Below are 22,747 nucleotides of genomic sequence, written 5' to 3' on the forward strand. Positions count from 1 at the left end.
CACTGTGCCCGGCTAAATTAGTACTATTAAATTGGTGCTATTTGTGAACTTTTAGTAAATGTTGCAGCCTATTTAATATGTGTTTGTGTATGTGTGTGTAAAATGATATGAGGTAGTTAGTATCTCTGTTTTTTACAGAGGAAGAAAGCAATGCTGAGAGCATGATTTTGTTGAAGGTCACTCAGCTAATGAATCACAAAGGCAGGATTTAAACCCAGATCAGTCTGAATCCAAAGCCCATCCATTTAACCACTTCATTCTACCATAATCTTGTTCCAGAAACATGGTATTTCACTTAAGTAGATTCTATTCTCAATCTTTTTCTTGTACAGGCATACTTTGGAGATGATGTGGGTTCAGTTCCAGACCACCACATGTAAAGGGAATATTGCAGTAAGACAAGTCACACAAGTTGTTTGGTTTCCCAGTGCATATAAGTTATGTTTATGCTATACTGTAGTCTGTTAAGTGTGCAGTAGCATTGTCTAAAAAAAGTGCACAACTTAATTTAAAATTACTTTATTGCTAAAAAAAAATGCTGTTGATCATTTGAGCCTTCAACAAGTTGTAATCCTTTTGCCAGTCTTCTCACCTCGGTGTTGATGGCTGCTGACTGATCATGGTGGTGGTTGCTGAAGGCTGGGGAGGCTGTGGCAATGTCTTAAAATAAGACAACAATGAAGTTAGCTGCATCAGTTGACTCTTTCTTCACAAAAGATTTCTCTGTAGGGTGCAATGCTGTTGGATAGCATTTTACCTGCAGTAGAAATTCTTACGAAATTGGAGTCAGTCCTCTCAAACCCTGCCACCACCTTATCAGCTAGGCTTATGTAATATTTGAATCCTTTGTTGTCATTTCAACAATGTTCATACCGTCTTATTAGGAGTAGATTCTGTCTCAAGAAACCACTTTCTCATCCATAAGAAGCAACTCCTTATCCATTCAAGTTATATCATGAGATTGCAGCAATTCAGTCCCATCTTCAGGATCCACTTCTGAGTTCTCTTGATGTTTCCACCACACCTCCAGTCACTTCCTCCCCTGAAGTCTTGACCCCCTAAGTCATCCGTGAGGGTTGGAAGTGTTAACTGAATTGAGTGACTGAGGCAGCTGTCTCAATCAAGGTTTATTGAGCTAGCTTAAGGATGCTCCCAGGAAAAACGCAAGGCACAGATGCATCTGTGGCTGTTTTGTCCAAAGAGGTTCTTAGGAGGTTTAGTGTTTATACATTTTCCTTAAAACATGAGGGGTGGTGGCAGTGAGGCAAATGGTTACCTACTTGTGAGACTAATTAATGCCCAGTAAATCTACATTTTATATAAGGTAAACCTTTGAAGCAAAAGGAAATAGAAGAAGAAAACAGTTGTGCAGACATCTCAGGGAAGGAATGATTACTCTCATCTTGCCTTTGCTCTGTGCCTGGGAATATCAGCTAAGAATCGACACTTATCAGGTGGATGCTAACAGACCTTAGGTTTTAGGAACTAGACTTTAGATTACAGATCTGGAGTTACAGTTGACCTGTCCTTGTGTTATGGGAGGATTTACATTTTAATGGTTTCGAGGCTAGCAAAGAATTTATGAATGAGTGACTTTTTGAGGCGGGTTAGTCATCAGGAAATGGCTGAGGCTTTTTGCCTTACCACGGGGGTCTGGCTAATATATAATGTTTTGACACAAACTTGTTAAGAGTTATTCGTCCAGGAAGAGGATGGCCATTTAGCATGACTCAGCCTCCAAGGTTAAATTCCTGTTTTGGCATAGGAGTTTTGGGAATCCTGAGATTTTATTTCCCTTTATAGAATCAGCATCTTCTAATCACCTGTTCATAATGATATTTAGACCTTCTCCCATGAATCATAAATGTTCTTTTTTTAAAAATTTTATTATTTATTTTTGGGACTGAGTCTCGCTGTTTCCCTGGCTGGAGTGCAGTGGCACAATCTTGGCTCACTGCAGCTTCCGCCTCCCAGGTTCAAGTGATTCTCCTTCCTCAGCCTCCTGAGTAGCTGGGATTACAGGCACGCGCCACCACACCTGGCTAATTTTTGTATTTTTTTTTAGTAGAGACGGTGTTTCACCATGTTGGCCAGGATGGTCTCAAACTCCTGACCTCGAGTGATCCGCCTGCCTCAGCCTCCCAAAGTGCTGGGATTACAGGCGTGAGCCACTGCGTCCAGCCCCATGTCTTTATTAAGAAGCAAATATGTGGTTAATAAATTTGATTGTAAAATACTACAGTGACTTATAAAATAAATTAAGAATGGTGTCCATATTAAAATGAAAAATGGCACTGTTTATATTTTAAATTATGACTTTATTTTCTTTTTTTCTTTTTTGTTTTTTCAGACGGAGTCTTGCTCCGTCGCCCAGGCTGGAGTGCAGTGGCGCGATCTCGGCTCACTGCAACCTCCGCCTCCTGGATTCAAGTGATTCTCCTGCCTCAGCCTCCTGAGTAGCTGGGATTACAGGCAACCACCACTATGCCTGGCTAATTTTTGTATTTTTTTAGTAGAGATGGGATTTCACCATGTTGGCCAGGCTGGTCTCCTGACCTCAGGTGATCCGCCTGCCTCAGCCTCCCAAAGTGCCAGGATTACAGACATGAGCCACTGTGCCTGGCCATGACTTTATTTTAAAACATTGTATTTCAAGCTTAAATTTACCAAGAGTAAAAATCTGCAATAAGAAAGACATAGTTAATGTAAGTTAGTTTAAATTTTATTCTTTGAGGAAAAGATAATACTGGTTTGTCTTTGCAGATACAAAGCATGTAAAGCTGCACTAAATCAATACCTGGCTCAAGAATATACATCTAGATCTTTGGAATGGATTAGTGAATTCAGGCCTGATCTGCAGATTTAGCATCTGCTTCTATGCTAGGCAGTTTACACTTATTATGTAGGTAAAGGAAGCTCCTGTAGAATTCTGAATAGGAAAGTAACATCCTGACAGCAGAATTTTTAGATGAATTAAAGATGCCAGAAACTGAAGTAGAGCCCAGTCATAAAAGTGTTCCACATGATCGGGGCAGAGGATCAGCAAGTACATTGGAAGTCAAAGGAAGTAGTGGGAGGAGGTGATGCATACTTTAGGAAGACAGGAAGACTGACTGATTAAAGCAGGCAAAATGGAAGGATGAGATAAGTGATTCTGATGTTTTAGGCGAGGTTACTGGAATGGTCTTGGTGCCAGTGACCAAAAAACAAAACTGGTTTGGAGCAGATTCCATATTGGAAGGCATATGTAAATGGTAATATGACAATTAAGTACCCTCTACTGAGGGAGCACCGCTCCTGACAAAATCTTATATTTGTTTGTATATTGTACCACAGAGTGAGCTCTGTGTGGGCAGAGACCATATTTTTGCTTTTCATCTTTGTGTTTCCAGTGCCTCATGTTGACCTGGCACACAATATACCCTCAGCCGATGTTGAATGGGAGTGGAAGACCTCTCCTGAGTTTCTGTGCCAGCCCTGCCACTTAGGAGCCGATTGACCTTTGGCAAGCTCTTTAACTTCTCTAGGCTGCAGCTTTCTTATGTATAAAATGATCATAGGAGTACCACATACATCTGTCTTATAGTATTCAGCCACATAAAATGCTTAGGGCTGTGTCTGACAGGTGATCTCAATAAATGTTAGTGATTACTTTTATTTCCTGGTATTCATGGCTTTTATGATCTGGCTGCAGGCTGCTTTTCCAGGTTTGTGTTCTACTGTTAGCTTTTGCTATCCTTGCTGTCTGGAATGTTATCCATTTATTTATTCAGTAATTATTTTTTGAGGACTTGACTTTTGCCTGCCACTACTGTGGATGCTGTCTACAAGAGGAGGTTCTTGCTTTGTATACTGTACATTCTAGAGAGGAGATGAATGCACAAAAAAAGAAACCAATAAAAGCATAGGATTATTTCATATAGTAGCAATTACTGTGAAGAAAGTAAAACAGTTGTGCATTAAATAGTTACTTGCTTAGGGCTGGGAAGTGAAGGCTAACTCCTCTGGGGTTCAGGGCAGGCCTGAAAGGAAGGTGTGTCTGTGCTGAGACTCGGATGAAAGGGGACTGACTACCCTCAGAATATCTGGGATGGGGCACTTAGGTGGAGAGGCCATCCCCTCTTTACCTTTTACTTTTGTCTCTCAATCTTATTCCTCTTTCCTTAGCTGGAAGGCATGGTTGGAAACTCAGCATGAAATTTTGAGAGTTACAGTGAGGATAGAGGAAGGAATAAATGGCATTTTAAAGGGGAAAAAAACGAGTATGATCTTGTAACTTATGGTCAGAGGACACTAAAATATCAAATGGTACATCAAGGTTGTAAGCCGTGGAGTCTAGAGCCTTGACTAGTGAATATGGAGATGGAGCTTGTGTAAATGGTTGTGGGTATACCACTTTGGAGTCAATTTTCTAGGAGTTATTATTATTATTTCCTTAAGAGACAGTCTCGCTGTTACCCAGGCTGCTCTCAAACTGCTGGCCTCAAGTGATCCTCCTGCCTCAGCCTCCCAATGCACTGGGATTACAGGCGTGAGCCCCGACGCCTGGCCAGGAATTATGTGTTTAATTGTTTCCCAAAATTGTTGTCTTGTTTTGGTTGTCTTTGTTTTTAATTTGCCTGTAAATACTGAGTGGACCCTTCATTTTGGTGTAGTGAATTTTGAAAAGTGTATATATTCATGTATAGATTTCATGGGTTGTTGCCTAAAATACTTGTATTGTCAGTAGCTATTTACACTAGCAGAACCTTTCAAATGAATAGTTTTAGGTGGTGACCGTTAAAGGACCGTTAAAGGATCCCAGTGAAATCTGGGATCCTAAAAACTACACAGTTGAACATTATGAGTCCTTTCTCCATGTTTTATTTTATTTTAGATTTCTGTATTCATCTCAGTTATTCTTAGAGTTAATCACATTTATTAGTCTTGAAATATATTAAATATTTTTAGTATAATTCATTTTCCTCTGGTAGACAAAGTCATCTTGTATCTGTCAATCTTGCCCATACTTACTATCTGTAACACTCTGTTCCATTTTCTTACCTACTGATTGTGATCTTTTTTGTTTAAAAATGAAAAATTGCATTTCTTCCTGGTGATTAGAATATAAATTAGAAAGCTAACTTGACTTTTATCTTTTAACCATTCTGTTTAATTTTTGGAAAGTGGACTTTATCTTGACTTTCCCAAGAAGAGTCTGGGAAGTAGCAAACGAGACTGTAGAAATTCCGAAACTTGGATAAGAGCTGTTGGGCTAGAAGGGTATTGTAAGGGCTTGCAGAGAAAGGTGGGCTGATAATTTTAATTTTTATTATATTTCTAATCTCTACATAATTCATTTCTTTTGGATTTGTTAGTAGGCTGTTCCATGGCTTATATGTAATCTTAAAAATATTCTTCTAAAGTTGCAAGTTATTTGCTTTCCTACTGACTTTAACTTAATATCCATTGATATTACATTTATTTTCCAGGTATCTCAACACCCAGTTTATTAAAAAGAATAAATTAACAGAAGCGGACCTTCAGTATGGCTATGGTGGTGTAGATATGAATGAACCACTTATGGAAATAGGAGAGGTAGGACATTCTTTAAGTGACTGACTAGCAAACATAAGTATGTTTTTATACACTGAGGTAATTTGATTGCACATCATTTTTTAAGGACACTGATTTGGCTAGCTTAAAATGGTCAAGATTTAAAAGATCCTAAATAAAATGCTATAGTGATTTCCTAAGAATCCTCAGAGGAACGAAAAAGATGTGACAACTACTCTTGATAATTAAATTTATAATGGATGAATGATAGAGTTAATGGTTCTGCATTGTGAAAAAACTCAAAAACAATTATAAAGTGTTGACGACCCTGTAGTTAAAACAAGTACTTAAAAGACAGGCTAGAGGAGAGGAAACACAAATTTATGGATACAACAAATTTATTGTAACTTTACTTTAAAAGTAATTAAATTCAGAGTAAAACAATTAAATGGGCAGTTTGGTCCATTCAAGTTCTTGAGGTACAGTGCAAATTAAAATATGGAAAATTATGCTGATTGTGAAAGAAGTATTATTGTACAAGCTTGTTTATTCATTTAATACGTCTTTATTGAGTAGCCAGGCATTGGGGATACAATGGTGAACAGACAGAAGGTCCCTGCACACAAAAGCTTGTAAGTTCATGTAAGGGAAGCAGATGCCAAATAGGAAATTAATGTTAACTTGTGATTTATGTTAATGAAGGAAATAAACAGGCTAAGAGGCAGCATTAGGAGACATTTAAGGTAGTGTAATCCTTTCCGAAAGAAATTGATCAGTGTCTTTCTTTCAGTACAGTTTAAAATACTTAATACCTTTTGACCAAGTAATCCCAAGTCCTAAGCCTAGTGATCCATACTTGGAAAATAATAAATATGAGAAAAGAGTTTAATGTTTAAAAGTATTCTTTGCAATCATTGTTAATAGGGTGCCTAATGGCTGAACAGTGTAAAATTTCAGCATCCAACATTCAGCAATAAAAAGCATGGAAGAAGAATGTATTATATATGATATGATTTTGTTGTAAAAGTAGGCAAATGGATAAATTAATAGCAGAAAATTGTTCATAGAAACTTTTAACAAAGGGGACATTGTTTATGAAAAAATTTGGACACAAAATTATAGGTATATGTTGAATACAAATACAATTGTAGGGAAAAGATGATATAGAGAAAAAGATCAATGAGAAATACCAAAATATTAACAGTAGTTGCTTTTAGTTAGTAGCATTGTAAGTGAATGATTTACTTAAAATTTTCCCTTATCACCAGCACTGTCAAGCACACTTCTCTTCCCAGAGGAAATCACTGTAAACAATTTAGTTTGCATCTTTTCTGAACTTTACCTGTGTATTTATAAATATTTACATACACACACACACACACAGCAGTTTTGATTTTATTTTTCAAACTGCGATAAAATGGCACACATAAAGTTCTACAGCCTATATTTCTTGCCTTGTTTTTGTTATTTGTTAGTGTCTGTCTTTTTACATAAGTTTGTTTTTTGTGAAAGCTTAATATTCTGTAGAGATACAGAATAATTTTTTAAACTATCCCCTTAATTTTTTTTTTTTTTTTTGAGACGGAGTCTCGCTGTGTCACCCAGGCTGGAGTGCAGTGGTGCGATCTTGGCTCACTGCAAGCTCTGCCTCCCAGGTTCACACTATTCTCCTGCCTCAGCCTCCTAAGTAGCTGGGACTACAGGCGCCTGCCACCACACCCGGCTAATTTTTTGTATATTTAGAAGAGGCGGGGTTTCACCGTGTTAGCCAGGATGGTCTCGATCTCCTGACCTTGTGATCCGCCTGCCTCCGCTTCTCAAAGTGCTGGGATTACAGGTGTGAGCCACCGCGCCCCGCAATTTTTAATTTTTTGTTATTACAAACAACACTGCAGTGAACACCACTATTCATTTATTCATTCATTCTTTATTTTTGAACCCGTCTGTGTTATATATGTTGAATACAACAGTGAACAAAATAGAGAAAAATCTTATGCTCATGGAGTTATGTATATATCTCTTGGTACATGAGCAGAACTTTTTATAGACTGGGTGTCAGGAAGTGGAGCCTCTGTCGAAGCACATCCTGAAGTTTTGCAGCTCTGCCCCATTGCCTTTCAGAAGGGCCTTTACCAGTTTGCCCTTCCACCACATGTGTAAAATACCAGTTTTTCATGTATTGCCTCCCCAACCCCCATTCATGCTATTAAGAAAGAAAGGCAAAACTTGAACAGTGTTCCTTGTGGGAAGACAGATGCTTAATTACCAATGGATCAGAATAAAATTACCCTAGGGAAACAATAGGGAGGCTAGCAACAGCCTATCTGGATGTAGTTAGGGTGGAAAAAGAGAAGAGTCAAACAAACAAAAAATTGGTTTTCAGTACTGGAATAATTTATACTCTATGTGGGGAAAATATATTTGAAGTTTCAAGGCCTAAATGTGAAAGGCAAAGTTTGAAAACTTGGAAGGCAGAGTAGGAGCACACATATGCCTGTTACCTTAGGGCAGAGAAGGATTTCTTAAAAAATACCCATGATAAAGAAGATTGGTAAATTTGAGTATATTAAACTTTAATATATTTTTACCAAAACACAATAAAGAAACTGAGCAGTTGATTTACTGGGACAGACTGTGAAACTTTCAAGGGATTAATTTCCATAATATGTAAAAAACTCTAGCTTTTATTAAGAACAAGACAAACTTTAACAGACTAACGGGCAAAATTAGGAATGGGCGTTTCACAGGGAAGAACCCAAAATGGACAATAAAATTAAAGAATTCCCAGCTTCATTCAGTAAAATGAGAGTTAAAACCACAAGGAGACACTATTTTTTTTTTTTTTTGAGACGGAGTCTTGCTGTCGCCCAGGCTGGAGTGCAGTGGCACGATCTCGGCTCACTGCAGGCTCCGCCTGTCCGGTTCACGCCATTCTCCTGCCTCAGCCTCCCGCATAGCTGGGACTACAGGCACCCGCCACCACACCCCGCTAATTTTTTGTATTTTTAGTAGAGATTGGGTTTCACCCTGTTAGCCAGGATGGTTTCAATCTCCTGACCTCGTGATCCGCCCGTCTCGGCCTCCCAAAGTGCTGGGATTATAGGCGTGAGCCACTGTGCCTGGCCAAGGAGACACTATTTTATGTCCAGCAGACTGGCAAAATTTGACTAAAGCCTGGCAGTACCACTTGTTGTCAAGGATGGGGACTAATGGGAAATCTTGTCCTTTGCTATGCAAGTATAAATTGGAAAACCATTTGGCTTGATTTAGTAAAGCTGCATGAGCACTTGATTGTTCAGTACAGGATCTCAACTTGTAGGTGTATATCAGAGGATCTGTTGCTTATGTGGGCCAAATGATGCATACAGGAATCACAGCATTGTTTCCAGTAGCAGAAAATAGGAATCACAGACACATCAGCAGTCATCAGCAGTAGAGTGGGAAAATAAATCATGGCATATTTATACAACAGGATGCTGTATAGCAGTGCCAATGATTGAGCTATGGCTGTATGTTTCCACTGGATGGGTTTCACAAAATTGTGGATTGTAATAACCTGAGGGGAAAGGAGGAGGATATCTGGGACAATGGTAATGGTGAAGTTGTATTTCTTAAACTGGGTAGTGAATACAGGAATGTTTTATTACTCTTTTAACCGACTTGCTCTTTTTATGTTGGTATAAAATTTTTCATAATTAAAAAAATCAGTCTACAGCCAAATCACATTATTTCATTTAACATAAATCCTTTGTTTCTGTTACGGTCTAGGTATCTATAGCCCATTTATAGTGTTGAGCATTTTAATAATCAAAAAATTAAGTTTTTTTTTTTTTTTTTTTTTTTTTTGAGACGGAGTCTCACACTATCACCAGGCTGGAGTGCAGTGGCACGATCTGGGCTCACTGCAACCTCCACCTCCCAGGTTCAAGCAATTCTCCTGCCTCAGCCTCCCGAGTAGCTGGGATTACAGGCACATGCCACCACACCAGGCTCATTTTTGTATTTTTAGTAGAGACAGGGTTTTGCCATGTTTGCCAGGATGGTCTTGATCTCCTGACCTCGTGATGTGCCCACCTTGGCCTCCCAAAGTGCCGGGATTACAGACGTGACCCACCGTATCTGGCCTAAATTAAGGTTTTATAATAATCAATTATTTCTTAAGATTTTCAACTAATAATAAAACCTTAATGTTGATAAGGCTAGTAGAGTGGTCACTGATATTTCAAATTAGAAATTTATTTTCTTTGAGTTTTTAAATTTTTGTTCAGGTTTTATTTGAATTTTGAAGTATTAGTATAAATACTTCTTTTGATGAGTATTTTTAGTTAAAAAAAACCTTGAGGAAATGTTAAACATATACTGAGTAATTCAGCCCTGATGATTTTCGTTTTTCCTGGCAGCTAGCATTGGATATGTGGAGGAAATTGATGGTTGAACCACTTCAGGCCATCCTTATCCGAATGCTGCTCCGAGAAATCAAAAAGTGAGTGCTGACATTTATCTTACTGAGTCAATTTTATTTTGTTGTTTGATATGGTTTTAAAATAGTGTACAATTGCAGAGCCAGTGACTAGCCTTGGGGCTGGTTTTACTGTAATGAGCCTCATTTTACTTCCAATGCCAGCATTTTTTAAGTTGTTTTATTTTCTTCTTCTTCTTCTTTCTTTTTTTTTTCTTTTTCTTTTTGGTGGGGGGAGCTCTGGTCTTTTCTTATACCCTAATATGCTTAGTATATAAATAAGTATCTGAGGGAAGTGACTTATTGCTTTTCAGAGCTGAAAACTCTTAGGCTTTCTAGGCAGCGCCCTGAGTTGCTTGTACATATTACCTGTTTAAATCCTCGTGAGGACCACCTATTCAGGAAGACATTCTTCTAGTTAGTTGGCTACCTCTTAGCCTCAGTGTTATAATCAATAACTTGCCTAATTCTGTGAGATAAATTTATGGGAAAATGGTTTCCCACTCTACCCATGGCTCAGAGTGGTTAACACTTTTTACCCTAGTGCTGTGTGAATACAATTTAGTACAAAGAACATTTTCCTGTGGAGTCTAGAATAGAACATCCTTGGATTAGCTCTGGCTCAAAGACTCTCAGAAGCACTCTGTCAGTCACACAAATATATATCCAGTAAATTCCAGGTTACTGGAACTGATGTTACTGGAATTATCTAGACCAGTGAATTGTAGTGTAATAATGGCCACTCCACCTATATCTGTGCTCATCAAGAAGACCTAAATAAGGAGTTTTTTTTATATGAGGAATACTTTGTCAAAGCTGTGGTACTTAGTATGGACTCCTGGGAGGAAGTAAGGGATTAAACACACACACCCACCCCTATGCCTCACATAAGAAGATAAGAGAATATTTTTAAATTTTTAATACCCAATAGAAAGTAGGTGGTAACAACTATAGTAACTTGATTTTTAAAAATTGTCACTGACCGTTTGAGTGATTCCATTGTTTTTAGAGATAGAGAGCTAGAGAGGAAAGGCAATACTGAAGCAGTAGGGTGTAACCTGTTGTTTTTCTTCCTCTTTTCTTTACAAAACTGTGAACTAAAAGAACACTCCCAACAAAATTTCTAAGTTCTAATATAATTTCTCCTGCTAAAATATACTAACTTTTCTTTTGACTTGGAATTCAAGTATTTAAAAGTATAATGACAATACTGTTATACTTTCTAAATGTACTTTTGTGAAATGTCTTTTTTAATATAATTTTGTCCCAACCTAGTAAATTTTTAAGTGTGATTGTTAGTTTGCTAAAAATCAATATGATAAAAAATGAAGGAAACAATGTAAGAAAAATAATACAACTAAAGCATATTAGTTCTGGAAAAGATAGATTATCTGGTCTGCTCGTCTTATTTTTGTTGTTATAATCGGCTTCCATTAAAGCATTGTTTCACATGCTTTACTAACATCTCACTTATTCTTCATGACAGCTCTCTTAGGTAGAGTTTTGCATGTTAAAGTTAAGGAAACTAAGGCATATTAATAATAGAAATTAAACATGGGAACTACATACCAAGCATTGTGCTAAAAATTTTACATCCATCTTCCCATTTAATCCTCACAACACTGGAAGGCTAATACTATTAGTGTCACCATTTTACATGCATGACATCCTTGACATGCAAAAGTCAATGGTGGTGATCTGACTCAGATCATTTGACTCCAGTCTCCATCTAATAATAATTCTAGGGATTCACATCTGGGCTAATCTAACTCTGAATTCATTATGCCTGTCCTTTTTTCCTTTTTTTTTTTTTTTTTTTGAGACAGGAGTCCCACTCTGTCTCCTAGGCTGGAGTGCGGTGGCATGATTTCAGCTCACTGCAGCCTCCGCCTCCCGGGTTCAAGCAATTCTCCTGCCTCAGCCTCCCGAGTAGCTGGGCAGCACCACGCCCTGCTAATTTTTGTATTTTTAGTAGAGACCGTTTTTCACCATGTTGGCCAGGTTGGTCTCGAGCTCCTACCTCAAGAGATCCAACTTTCTCGGCCTCCAAAAGCGTGGGGATTACAGGAGTGAGCCACTGCACCCGGCCTTTATGCCTGTATTTTTTTTTTTTTTTTTTTGAGACAGAGTCTTGCTCTGTCACCCAGGTTGGAGTGCAATTGCACGATCTTAGCTCATTGCAACTTCTGCCTGCTGGGTTCAAGCGATTCTTCTGCCTCAGCCTCCCGAGTAGCTGGGATTACAGGCGTGCATCACCATGCCTGGCTAATTTTTTAATTTTTAGTAGAGACGGGGTTTTACCATGTTGGTCAGGCTGATCTGGAAGTCCTGACCTTGTGATCCGCCCACCTGGGCCTACCAAAGTGGTGATATTACAGGCATGAGCCACCGCGCCCAGCCTATGCCTGTCTTTTATGCCTAGAATATTTCTTCCACTCCTGGCTCCAATACCTTTAACTCAGTGGGAAATACATTTTAGTTTCATAATGCTTTGAATATTCTAGTGTTTTCACACACATTTTTTATTTGGTCTTAAGGAAACAGCAAGTTTTATTTACAGGTAAATAAATTGAATTTCAACAAAGAGAAATGAGTTGAAAACTTGAATATAGGTAATGAAATGGACTTCATGCTTTTAGCCTTCCAATTGGGGTCTTTCCACTGCATTGCTTTAACTCTACGCATTGTTATTTGAGCTAATATGGTCAGATACCATAACTTCCATTGCCATGGCTGAGAAGCTGTGGTACAAACTCTCCATGTGTATTTTATCTAATCCTTATAAGAGGATATGATGGTGAATGTTATCATAAACTCATTTTAAAAGTGAGGAAAATGAGACATGAGAGAGTAAGCAACTTACCTATGTCATGTAAGTAGTAAACAGCAGAACTGAAATAAAAACTTAGGTCATTTTGGTCCCTAAGTCTGTAGTCTTACCCATATATTCACACATTTTTAGAAATAGTTTGTTCAAGTTGCATCTTATTGCCATTTCTACTAAAGGAGAAGTATTTTATTGTGCGTACCTACAACTTACTTTGTTGTAGAAGGTGCTTACCAGACTTACAGAATAAATTCTTTTCAGGTCTAGCAGAGCTTATCACAGATTTGATTTCCTGTCAATTTATTGACACTTTCCTTTTCCCGTATTCATCCCTGGGTTCCTAGATACTTTCTATAAGTCTCTAAAGAACATTTCTGGCCGGGCGCAATGGCTCGCATCTGTAATCCCAGCACTTTGGGAGGCTGAGGTGGGCAGATCATCAGAGGTCAGGAGTTCGAGACAAGCCTGGACAACATGGTGAAACCCTGTCTCTACTAAAAATACAAAAATTAGTCAGGCGTGCTGGCGGGTGCCTGTAATGCCAGCTACTTAGGAAGTTGAGGCAGGAGAATCACTTGAACCCAGGAGGTGGAGGTTGCAGTGAGCTGAGACTGCGCCATTGCACTCCAGCCTGGGCAACAAGAGTGAAACTCCATCGCAAACAAACAAACAAACAAAACATTACTCTGTGCTAATAGTTTCTCAAATGTGGCAAATGAAAATCAAGATTACACTGGGAAAGTTTAGTAAAAACAATTTTCCTTCTACAAAAAAATTATAAAGTAAGATATGCTAATTGTAAAAAAGGAATTGAAATGTACAGAAGATTAAAGAGAAAAGTAAAAAACCTTTCTGGGCAATGTTAAGAGGACCATAGAGACTTTAGCCCCAACACAGAGAACCTTCAGCAGTCCCCAATTTTCTTGTTGTGTTAAAAAAAAAAAAGTGGGGGGAGGGCTTGGTGCAGTTGCTAACACCTGTAATCCCAGCACACTGGGAGGCCAAGGCAGGCGGATCACCTGAGGTCAGGAGTTCAAGACCAGCCTGGCCAACATGGTGAAACCCCATCTGTACCAAATATACCAAAAAATTAGCTGGGCATGATGGCATGCACCTGTAGTCCCGGCTATTTGGGAGGCTAAGGCAGAAGGATTGCTTGAACCCAGGAGGCGGAGGCTGCAGTGAGCTGACATCGCACCACTGCACTCCAGCCTCAAAGACAGAGCGACAGAGCAAGATTTCGTCTCGGGGAAAAAAAAAGTTCTGGTTTCTCCTGGTACCTTGGTTCTGCTATTTAAAGGAAACCACTATTAAGGATTTACAGTATGTTCTAATAAAAATTTTCTGTGCATTTACAATTGTGTATGTGTACACACTAGTACATATACATTTATATGGATATGCATATCTGTATACACATTTACATATAGTATTACACATGTTCATGTGTGCATACATTTGGGGAGCATTTTGAACGTAGATATCTGGCTCCCCCCATAGTTACTAACGCATACTCCAGGGAGAGTAAGAACTTACATTGTTGCAGAGCACCCCAGATGTTTTTTATGCATCCAGTTCAGACCAGCATTTGTGAGGTACTGGTCTGCAATAAATAATTATCTCTCCACATATTTCATAAAGCTTTTCTTGGAGTGTTTCCTTTTTTCCTCTGGATGTATTATAAAAGTAGGTAGAATACTTAAAAATATATTCTTTTTAAAAGTTTAAACAAGAAGAGATTAGTGGTTGGTATGAGACTATAAAGTGGAAGTATGGGGAGCTTCCTTAATGGTGGTAGAACAATTCTATGTCTTGAATATGGTGGTGGTGAGATGAATCTGGACATGTGATAGCATTACATAGTATCATACAAACATAAACACAAATGATTGTAAAAACTGGCAAAATTTGAATAAGGTCTATAGATTGCACCCATGTCAGTTTCCTGGTTTTAATACTGGACCATAGTTAAGTAAGATGCTACCATTGGAGAAAGCCAGGTGAAGGGCACACCAGATCTCTCTGTATTATTTTTCTAACTTCCCTTGAGTCTATAATTATTTCAAAATAAAATAACTTTTTTTCAGTTTAAACAGTGTACAAAATATGAATATTCCTTTTTTATTTTCTTCCTTTTGCCGTAGACTTTCTTTCCCCTCCTTGTAACTTTTGAAAACTGGTTGTACCTTTATATTTATTTAAATGCGGTGGCTTTCATCTCTTTTGGGGGGATCTTTGTGTTCCTTTAGGGTCATGATGAAAGCTGTGGAGCCTCCCGACATAAAAATGCTTGGTATGCATGTGCACACAAAAGTTTTACATAATTTTAAGAAGGTTTATGGATTCCCAAGGCCAGAATTGCTGTTTTTGCATTTACTTAGTGGGTTTCTCTGTCCCCAGTCAATCAGGGGATTGTTTAGCAAATTTTAATCTGAAATAAGTCTCCACAGTTAATATTTGATGAATCAGTAAAGTTTGTATATGTTCTGAAGTAGTAACTCAAGAGCAAGACAGTCACGACATACACACCTTCTCTCTGTTTCTTACAAGAGTGGTTCTGTTTCAGAACTCTTCTGTTCTCTTTATCAATTTGTTTATCCTCTGCCAATGCCTCACTGTGTTTATTATTGTAAGGCTTGATATCTGGCAAGATAAGTTTGCCCTCCAGAAACCAGAAGTGTTCTTGCTGTTGTTTGGCCCTTTGCTTTCATGTAAGTGTTATAGACCCCTTTCCTAAAACAAAATTTTCTGTGGAGACAAGCACAGTGGCTCATGCTTGTAATGCCAGCAGCACTCTGGGAGGCCGAGAAAGGAGGATTGCTTGAGGCCAGGAGTTTGAGACCAGCCTGGGCAACATGGCAAGACCTCATCTCTACAAAAATAAAAATAAAATTAGCTGGGTGTGGTGGTGTGTGCCACACGGAAGACTGAGGTGAGAGGATTGCTTGCGCCTCGAGGTCGAGGCTGCAGTAAGCCATGTTCGTGCTATTGCATTCCAGCCTGGATGGCAGAGACCCTGTCTCAAAAGAAAAAAAAAATTCTGTGGGATTGATATTGAATTGAATCTATAAGTTAGTTTGAAGAGAGTTTCCATCTTCACAGTATTAAGTCTTCTTATCTATGAACATAGCATCTTTTTCTGTTTATGATGCCTTCTTTAGTATCTCCTAGTTAATTTTTGTAGAGTTTTCTGTAAAGGGTTTGTGTGCTTTTTGTTAGATTTATTTCAGGATACTTTATTCACTCACTGATACTACAAAAAAGTGTGTTCTTTTTTTTTTTTTTTTTTTTTTTTTGAGATGGAGTCTCGCCCCGTCACCCAGGCTGAAGTGCAGTGCCACGATCATGGCTCACTGCAGCCTCCACCTCCCAGGTGCAAGCAATTCTCCTGCCTCAGCCTCCCTAGTAGCTGGGATTACATGTGTGTGCCACCACACCCGGCTAATTATTTTTGTATTTTTAGTAGAGATGGGGTTTCACCATGTTGGTCAAGCTGGTCTCGAACTCCTGACCTCGTGATCCGCCTGCCTTGGCCTCCCAAAGTGCTGGGATTACAGGCATGAGCCACCACGTCCAGCCACAAAAAGTGTGTTGTATAGAATTACCCATTATGTTTGTTTTCTGCTAGTGTATTGACTATTGTATATAAATCTTCTATTTAGCTACCTTGTTAAATTTTATTATTTCTTTTTTTTCCCCCTGAAATGGAGTCTTGCTCTGTCACCCGGGCTGGAGTTCAGTGGCGCAATGTTGGCTCATTGCAACCTCTGCCTCCCGGGTTCAAGTGATTCTCCTGCCTCAGCCTCCCAAGTAGCAGGGATTACAGGTGCCTGCCACCACGCCCAGCTAATTTTTGTATTTTTAGTAAAGATGGGGTTTCACCATGTTGTCCAGGCTGGTCTCTAACTCTTGACCTCAGGTGATCTGCCCACCTCAGCCTCCCAAAGTGTTGGGATTACAGGCATGAGGCACTGCGCCTGGTCATATTTTATTATTTCTAATAATTCGTGCTTATTTTTGGATTTTCTATGTAAGATATCATAAGCTGAAAGTTTTGTTTCCTCCCCTAGTGTGTGTGTGTTTGTGTGTGTGTGTGTGCATGCACGCACGCGTGTGCGACGGCATGTTTGTTATCCTTAGCTTTACTGCATTGGCTGAGACCTCCAAAGACAAGTGATGGATTATGAGCATCTTTTTCTCATTTCTGACGTTAAAGTTTATGTGCATAACATTTCCTCATTTAAGATGATGCTTCCTCTAGTCTTTTAATACTCATGATCAGAAGAATGAGATTAGCAGGAATTAGTGTTGAACTTGATAAAAATGATGTTTCTCCTCCTATTGAGTGGAACAATCATATGGTAGTTTTTTGTTTTTTGTTTTTTTTTTCTATTACTCTGTTAATGTGATAAGTTACTTTTATGGGTTTTTTTTTTTTTTTTGAGACAGTCTCGCTCTGTTGTCCAGGCTCTGGAGTAGAGTGGCACGATCTTGGCTCACTGCAACCTCTGCTTCCCTGGTTCAGGTGATTCGCCTGCCTCAGCCTCCCGAGTAGCTGGGATTACAGGTGCCTGCCACCGCGCCCGGCTAATTTTTGTATTTTTTAGCAGAGATGCGGTTTCACCATGTTGACCAGGCTGGTCTTGAACTCCTGACCTCAGGCGATCTGCCCACCTTGGCCTCCCAAAGTGCTGGGATTACAGGCGTGAGCCACTGTGCCTAGTCTGTTTATGGATTTTCTAATATTAAACTATTTTTGTATAACTAGGATAAAGGCTAGGTTGATCCTTGTCTGTTATAGTTTTTACAGACTGTTGCATTTGATTTGCTGATGCTTTATTTGGAATTTTGCATCTATACCCATGAGTGGAACCAGCCTGTGATTTTTCTGTCTTATAATGTCTTTGTCTGGGTTTGGCATCCAGCTTATCCTTGTAGAATCAATTATTGGGTATTCCCCTCTTTTTCTTTTGAATAGGAAAGTTTGTATACAATTGGGATTATCGGCTTCTTAAATGTTTAGTAAAACTGAAAAACCACCTGTGCCTGGGGTTTCTTTGTAAGATGATTTGTTTGTATAAGAAGATTTTTAACAATGCCTCAGTTATTTCAGATCTTAAGACTAGTCAAATTTATGCTTCCTCTTAAATCAGTTTTGAATTTTTTTTTTTTTGGAAAATCATTGGGAAGTAGTTGTGTAACAGTATTCTCTTTAAAAAAACTTTATTTGAAGTAATTTTAGGTTCATAGAAGAGTTAGAAAGCTGTTCTGTGTAACCTGCACCCAGATTCCCCAATGTTACAACTGATAGTATATTTATAAAAATGGGTATAACATTATTAACTAAACTACAGTTTATTTGCATTTGCTTTTGCACTGATGTTCTCGTTCAATCCAGATCACAAAATCACATTTAGCTGTCATGTCTCTATTCTGTGGAGCCCTTCCCTTTCATATATGACTGTAAAAATTTTAAAGAGTAGTGGTCAGGTATTTATAGAATGTCCCTCAATTTTGATTTTTCTGATGTTTTCTCATGATTAGACTGAGACTATGGGTTTTTGGAAAAATACCAGAAGGTAATATATCCTTCTTATTAGATTATATCAAGAAATAGATGGTGTCAACATGACTTCTCATTGGTGATAACTTCGATCATGATCGTTTGGTGAATACATTGTTTTCATTTTCACCTGGAATAATGTCTTCCTTTCATTCATAATATTGCTTATTCACATTTTCTTTTTCTGATCACTTTTATTAGAGGTGTATATATTTTGTTGGGTTTTATTCCCCCTAAAGAACTAACTTTGGCTTTATTTTTTATTTTTTGTATTTGTTTATTTATTTATTTTGAGACGGAGTTTTGCTCTTGTCGCCCAGGCTGGAGTGCAATGGCGTGATCTCAGCTCACTGCAGTCTCTACCTCCCGGGTTCAAGCAATTCTCCTGCCTCCGCCTCCCGAGTAGCTGGGATTATAGGTGCCTGCCACCACGCCCAGCTAACTTTTGTATTTTTAGTAGAGATGGGGTTTCACCATGTTGGCCAGGCTGGTCTCGAACTCCTGACCTCAAGCGATCTGCCCACTTTGGCCTCCCAAAGTACTGGGATTACAGGCGGGAGCCACCGTGCTCGTCCCTAACTTTGGTTTTAAATGATCTTCTCTAGTATGTTGTTTTCTGTTTCATTATTCCGCTCTTATTTTTTTCTTTCCTTCTTCTGGGAGACAAGTGTTTTTAGATTAGACTGACATAGGTGCAGAACCCTTGGAGAGGGGGAGATTTAGAAATCTTTTTTTTTTTTTTTTGAGATGGAGTCTCGCTCTGTTGCCCAGGCTGGACTGCAGTGGTGCGATTCGGCTCACTGCAAGCTCCACCTCCTGGGTTCACGCCATTCTCCTGCCTCAGCCTCCCAAGTAGCTGGGACTACAGGCGCGCACCACCACACCCGGCTATTTTTTTTTTTTTTTTAGTAGAGACGGGGTTTCACCATTTTAGCCAGGATGGTCTCTATCTCCTGACCTCGTGATCCACCCGCCTCGGCCTTCCAAAGTGCTGAGATTACAGGCGTGAGCCACTGCGCCTGGCCCAGAAATCTGTAACCAAATTATTTTTTATTGTAATCTAATGTGTTCACTCACAGAATTGAGGAACTATCATAGAGAATTAAGCAAATATGGAGGTTGAGGTAGGGTTTCTGATGTGAGCCACATCTTTCTTTTACAGTGAATAGAATTCCTGATATTTAAAATTGTTTTCTAGGTGGGAATGTCAGTTAAAGGAAATGAAGAAATTAGTAATTTAGTCAGCATATTATAGAGCTGCTTGTTAGAGCTATCTATCATTTTGTTCTTCTTTATTACCTGGAAAATTTTATCAAGATATGCTTCTTCTCACCTACTGTTTAGTTACCCAATGGTAGAGTTCATATTGGAAAAGCAAAATAACTGCTTATTTCTTTCCTTTTTAATAACCCAGTTTTTTGTTTTTGTTTTCTTTGTTTTGTTTTGTTTTGAGACAGAGTCTCATTCTGTTGCCCAGGCTGGAATGCAGTGGCACGATCTTGGCTCACTGTAACCTCCTCCTCCCAGGTTCAAGCAATTTTCCTACCGCAGCCTCCTGAGCAGCTGGGATTATAGACATGCGCCACCATGCCCAGCTAATTTTTGTATTTTTAGTAGAGACTGGATTTCACCATGTTGGCCAGGCTGCTCTCTAACTCCCGACCTCAGATGATCTGCCCACCTCAGCCTCCTAAAGTGCTGGGATTACCAGTGTGAGCCACTGCGCCTGGCCAATAACCCAGTTTTTAAGATAATGAGTTGGTTTGCTGTCATCCTCAGGTGACCAGTTAGCTTTTTAAACTTTACCAGGATGAACTCAGACTTAAACTAGAGAGGCCTACCTCACTTTATTAAACTCTTCTCCTAGTGGCGTATATTAGGTTCCTTCCAGTTTTTCCACTAACACCACTCTTGTTTCTGTTGTACACATATGCAGATGTTTGCTTGGGGTCATAGGGTATGTATACTTAGAGTTTTGCCAGTATGTCCTCCACAGTATCTGTTCTTCCACCATAAGCAGAACATGAGAAAATAGGTAACAGTTCAGATCAGTATTTCACCAGATTGAATGTGGGCTTATGTGAGGTCACGCATGTGACCCAAGCCAAGGAAATGAGCTCACATGTGTGACCTTATTATATGAAATAGTCAGTGATATCAAGATATCAGTATTCTCTATGACTGACAGAATTACTGTAGCCATATTAATTCATGTGCAAAAAATGTTTCTCAGAATATCCAAATAATTAAAGGAAGAATCAAAGAGGACTAGAGGGGTTCAGAGGGAGGGAAGGACTCTAGTATGTAAAGGTAATTGCCTGGATGCTTTTCCTTGATGCTTTTCCTAAATGATAGAAAATTCTTACATCCTATATATAGAGCAACAAGCTCTTACTAGGGAATGATGATAATAAGTTTTCTGTTGCTCTCTTTGTGACATTATTAATGCAAAGAAGAAATTATTTTAAAGTAGGTTGGAAGAGTGTGTAGTGAGGTAAACCATAATGGTTTGATTTGAGCATTGGTACTAGAGTCAAAAAAATCCCAATTTAGACCTAGATTATTTTACTGTGGCTTTAAGCAAACTGTTTTCTTCTATTTTATTTTTATTTTTATTTTTTAATTTTTGAGACAGGGTCTTGCTCTGTCACCCAGGCTGGAGTGCAGTGGTGCAATCATGGCTCACTGTAGCCTCGACTCCTCCTGGGCTCAAACGATCTGCCCACCTCAGCCTCCAGAGTAGCTGGGACCACAGGCATGTGCCACCATGCACAGCTAAGTTGTTTTTTTTTTTTTTGTATGGTGTCTTGCTATGTTGCCCAGGCTAGTCTCAAACTCAGGACTCAAGGGATCATCCCACCTCAGCCTCCAGAGTAGCTGGGACCACAGGTGTGTGCCACCATGCATGCCTAATTTTTTTTTTGAATGAGGTCTCACTCTATTGCCCAGGCAGCTCACAAATTCAGGACTCAGGGATCCTCCCACCTTGGCCTCCCAAAGTGTTGGGATTACAGGCACGAGCCACGGTGCCTGGTTCTATTTCATATTCCTTTTATTAGAAAAGCTAACATTTCACCTACATGTCTTAATATGATTAAGACTTTGTAGTTTGTAGTGAGTGAAAATCAAGCATTCTTAACCGCCAGTATTAAAGTTTTGAATTGATGAGCTCGTATCTACTTTGTTAAAATTAAAGAAGTGTTATCTTATTAGTGACGTAGTATCTTGAACTTTACAATCAGTTTTCTTTTTATTTCTTGAAATGACATCTAATGTATACATTAACTATCATGAATATTAACTCAGCTGTGATAAAAAAAATCATTAAGATTCATGCATGTACCCTTTTATAGTTCTTTACACTTTGATTAGACCAATGGAATAAGGAGCCATATTTTGGCATACTTTGGTATATTTCCATAGATAATTTGTATTCTCAAGAATATTTTGTGTTATACCTTGTTTTAGTGATCGTGGTGGAGAAGACCCAAACCAGAAAGTAATCCATGGGGTTATTAACTCCTTTGTTCATGTTGAACAGTATAAGAAAAAATTCCCCTTAAAGGTAAACAGCCTCCTTTAAAAACAAATAATCAGACTGTTAATTTCTTAAACTGCTTGTTCTAATTTCTTCTAATATGATGTAATTGATTTATTCAGTTTTATCAGGAAATCTTTGAGTCTCCCTTTCTGACTGAAACAGGAGAGTATTACAAACAAGAAGCTTCAAATTTATTACAAGAATCAAACTGCTCACAGTATATGGAAAAGGTAAGAAATAAAACATATCGAATACATTTATCTATTTTGTATCTGGCCTGGTTTTATTTAACATCGTTCTTAGTTTTCTTTTGTTTTTTGGTGGAAAAATATTCTGTTTATTTAATCTATTTAATCATTAACTCTGAGTTACAGTTATTATACAATATCGATTGATAAGTCATTGCTCTTGTTGTAACATTTTCCTGAGAAAACAGTACCCTTCCAGTTTTGATCATAATTGATGCTTTTTGATAAATCCTGACTGCTTGGTTTACTTGTCCTTGAAATTAATATATATGCACATTCTTGGCAGAATAATCAGTTTATACTGGATTTCATGCTTAGTGGTTAGTTTAGAGAATAGGATAAGTGCAGAAGCTCTGTGTTGAGGTTTTTTTCTTCCTTTAAAATGAGAGGAAAAATATGAGGAAAATACAGTAATTCTAGACATTTGGATGAGTCACTCTTTTGGTCTGTTAAGTTCTTGAAAGGCTGAGAGACAACCCCACGTGAGGTGTTTTTTTTTGTTTTTTTTTTGTTTTTGGAGATGTGGTCTTGCTCTGGTGCCCAGACTAGAGTGCAGTGGCTTGATCATGGCTCC

General features: G+C 38.6%; 1 protein-coding gene across 6 annotated transcripts in view; it reads left to right on the top strand.

Annotated features, from left to right (window-relative positions):
* The window catches only part of CUL2 (cullin 2), a 124,781-nt gene that overhangs the window by 68,049 nt on the left and 33,985 nt on the right, over positions 1-22,747 (top strand). For all 6 annotated transcript variants that reach the window (XM_063710154.1, XM_019035388.4, XM_063710153.1 and 3 more), the window contains 4 exons: positions 5,472-5,577; positions 9,936-10,018; positions 21,853-21,949; positions 22,045-22,155. In XM_063710154.1, coding sequence (XP_063566224.1) covers positions 5,472-5,577; positions 9,936-10,018; positions 21,853-21,949; positions 22,045-22,155 — 397 coding nt within the window. The remainder of the gene's footprint in view (positions 1-5,471; positions 5,578-9,935; positions 10,019-21,852; positions 21,950-22,044; positions 22,156-22,747) is intronic.

Source organism: Gorilla gorilla, chromosome 8 (genome assembly GCF_029281585.2).
Source record: "Gorilla gorilla gorilla isolate KB3781 chromosome 8, NHGRI_mGorGor1-v2.1_pri, whole genome shotgun sequence".
NCBI classification, from domain to species: Eukaryota; Metazoa; Chordata; class Mammalia; order Primates; family Hominidae; genus Gorilla; species Gorilla gorilla.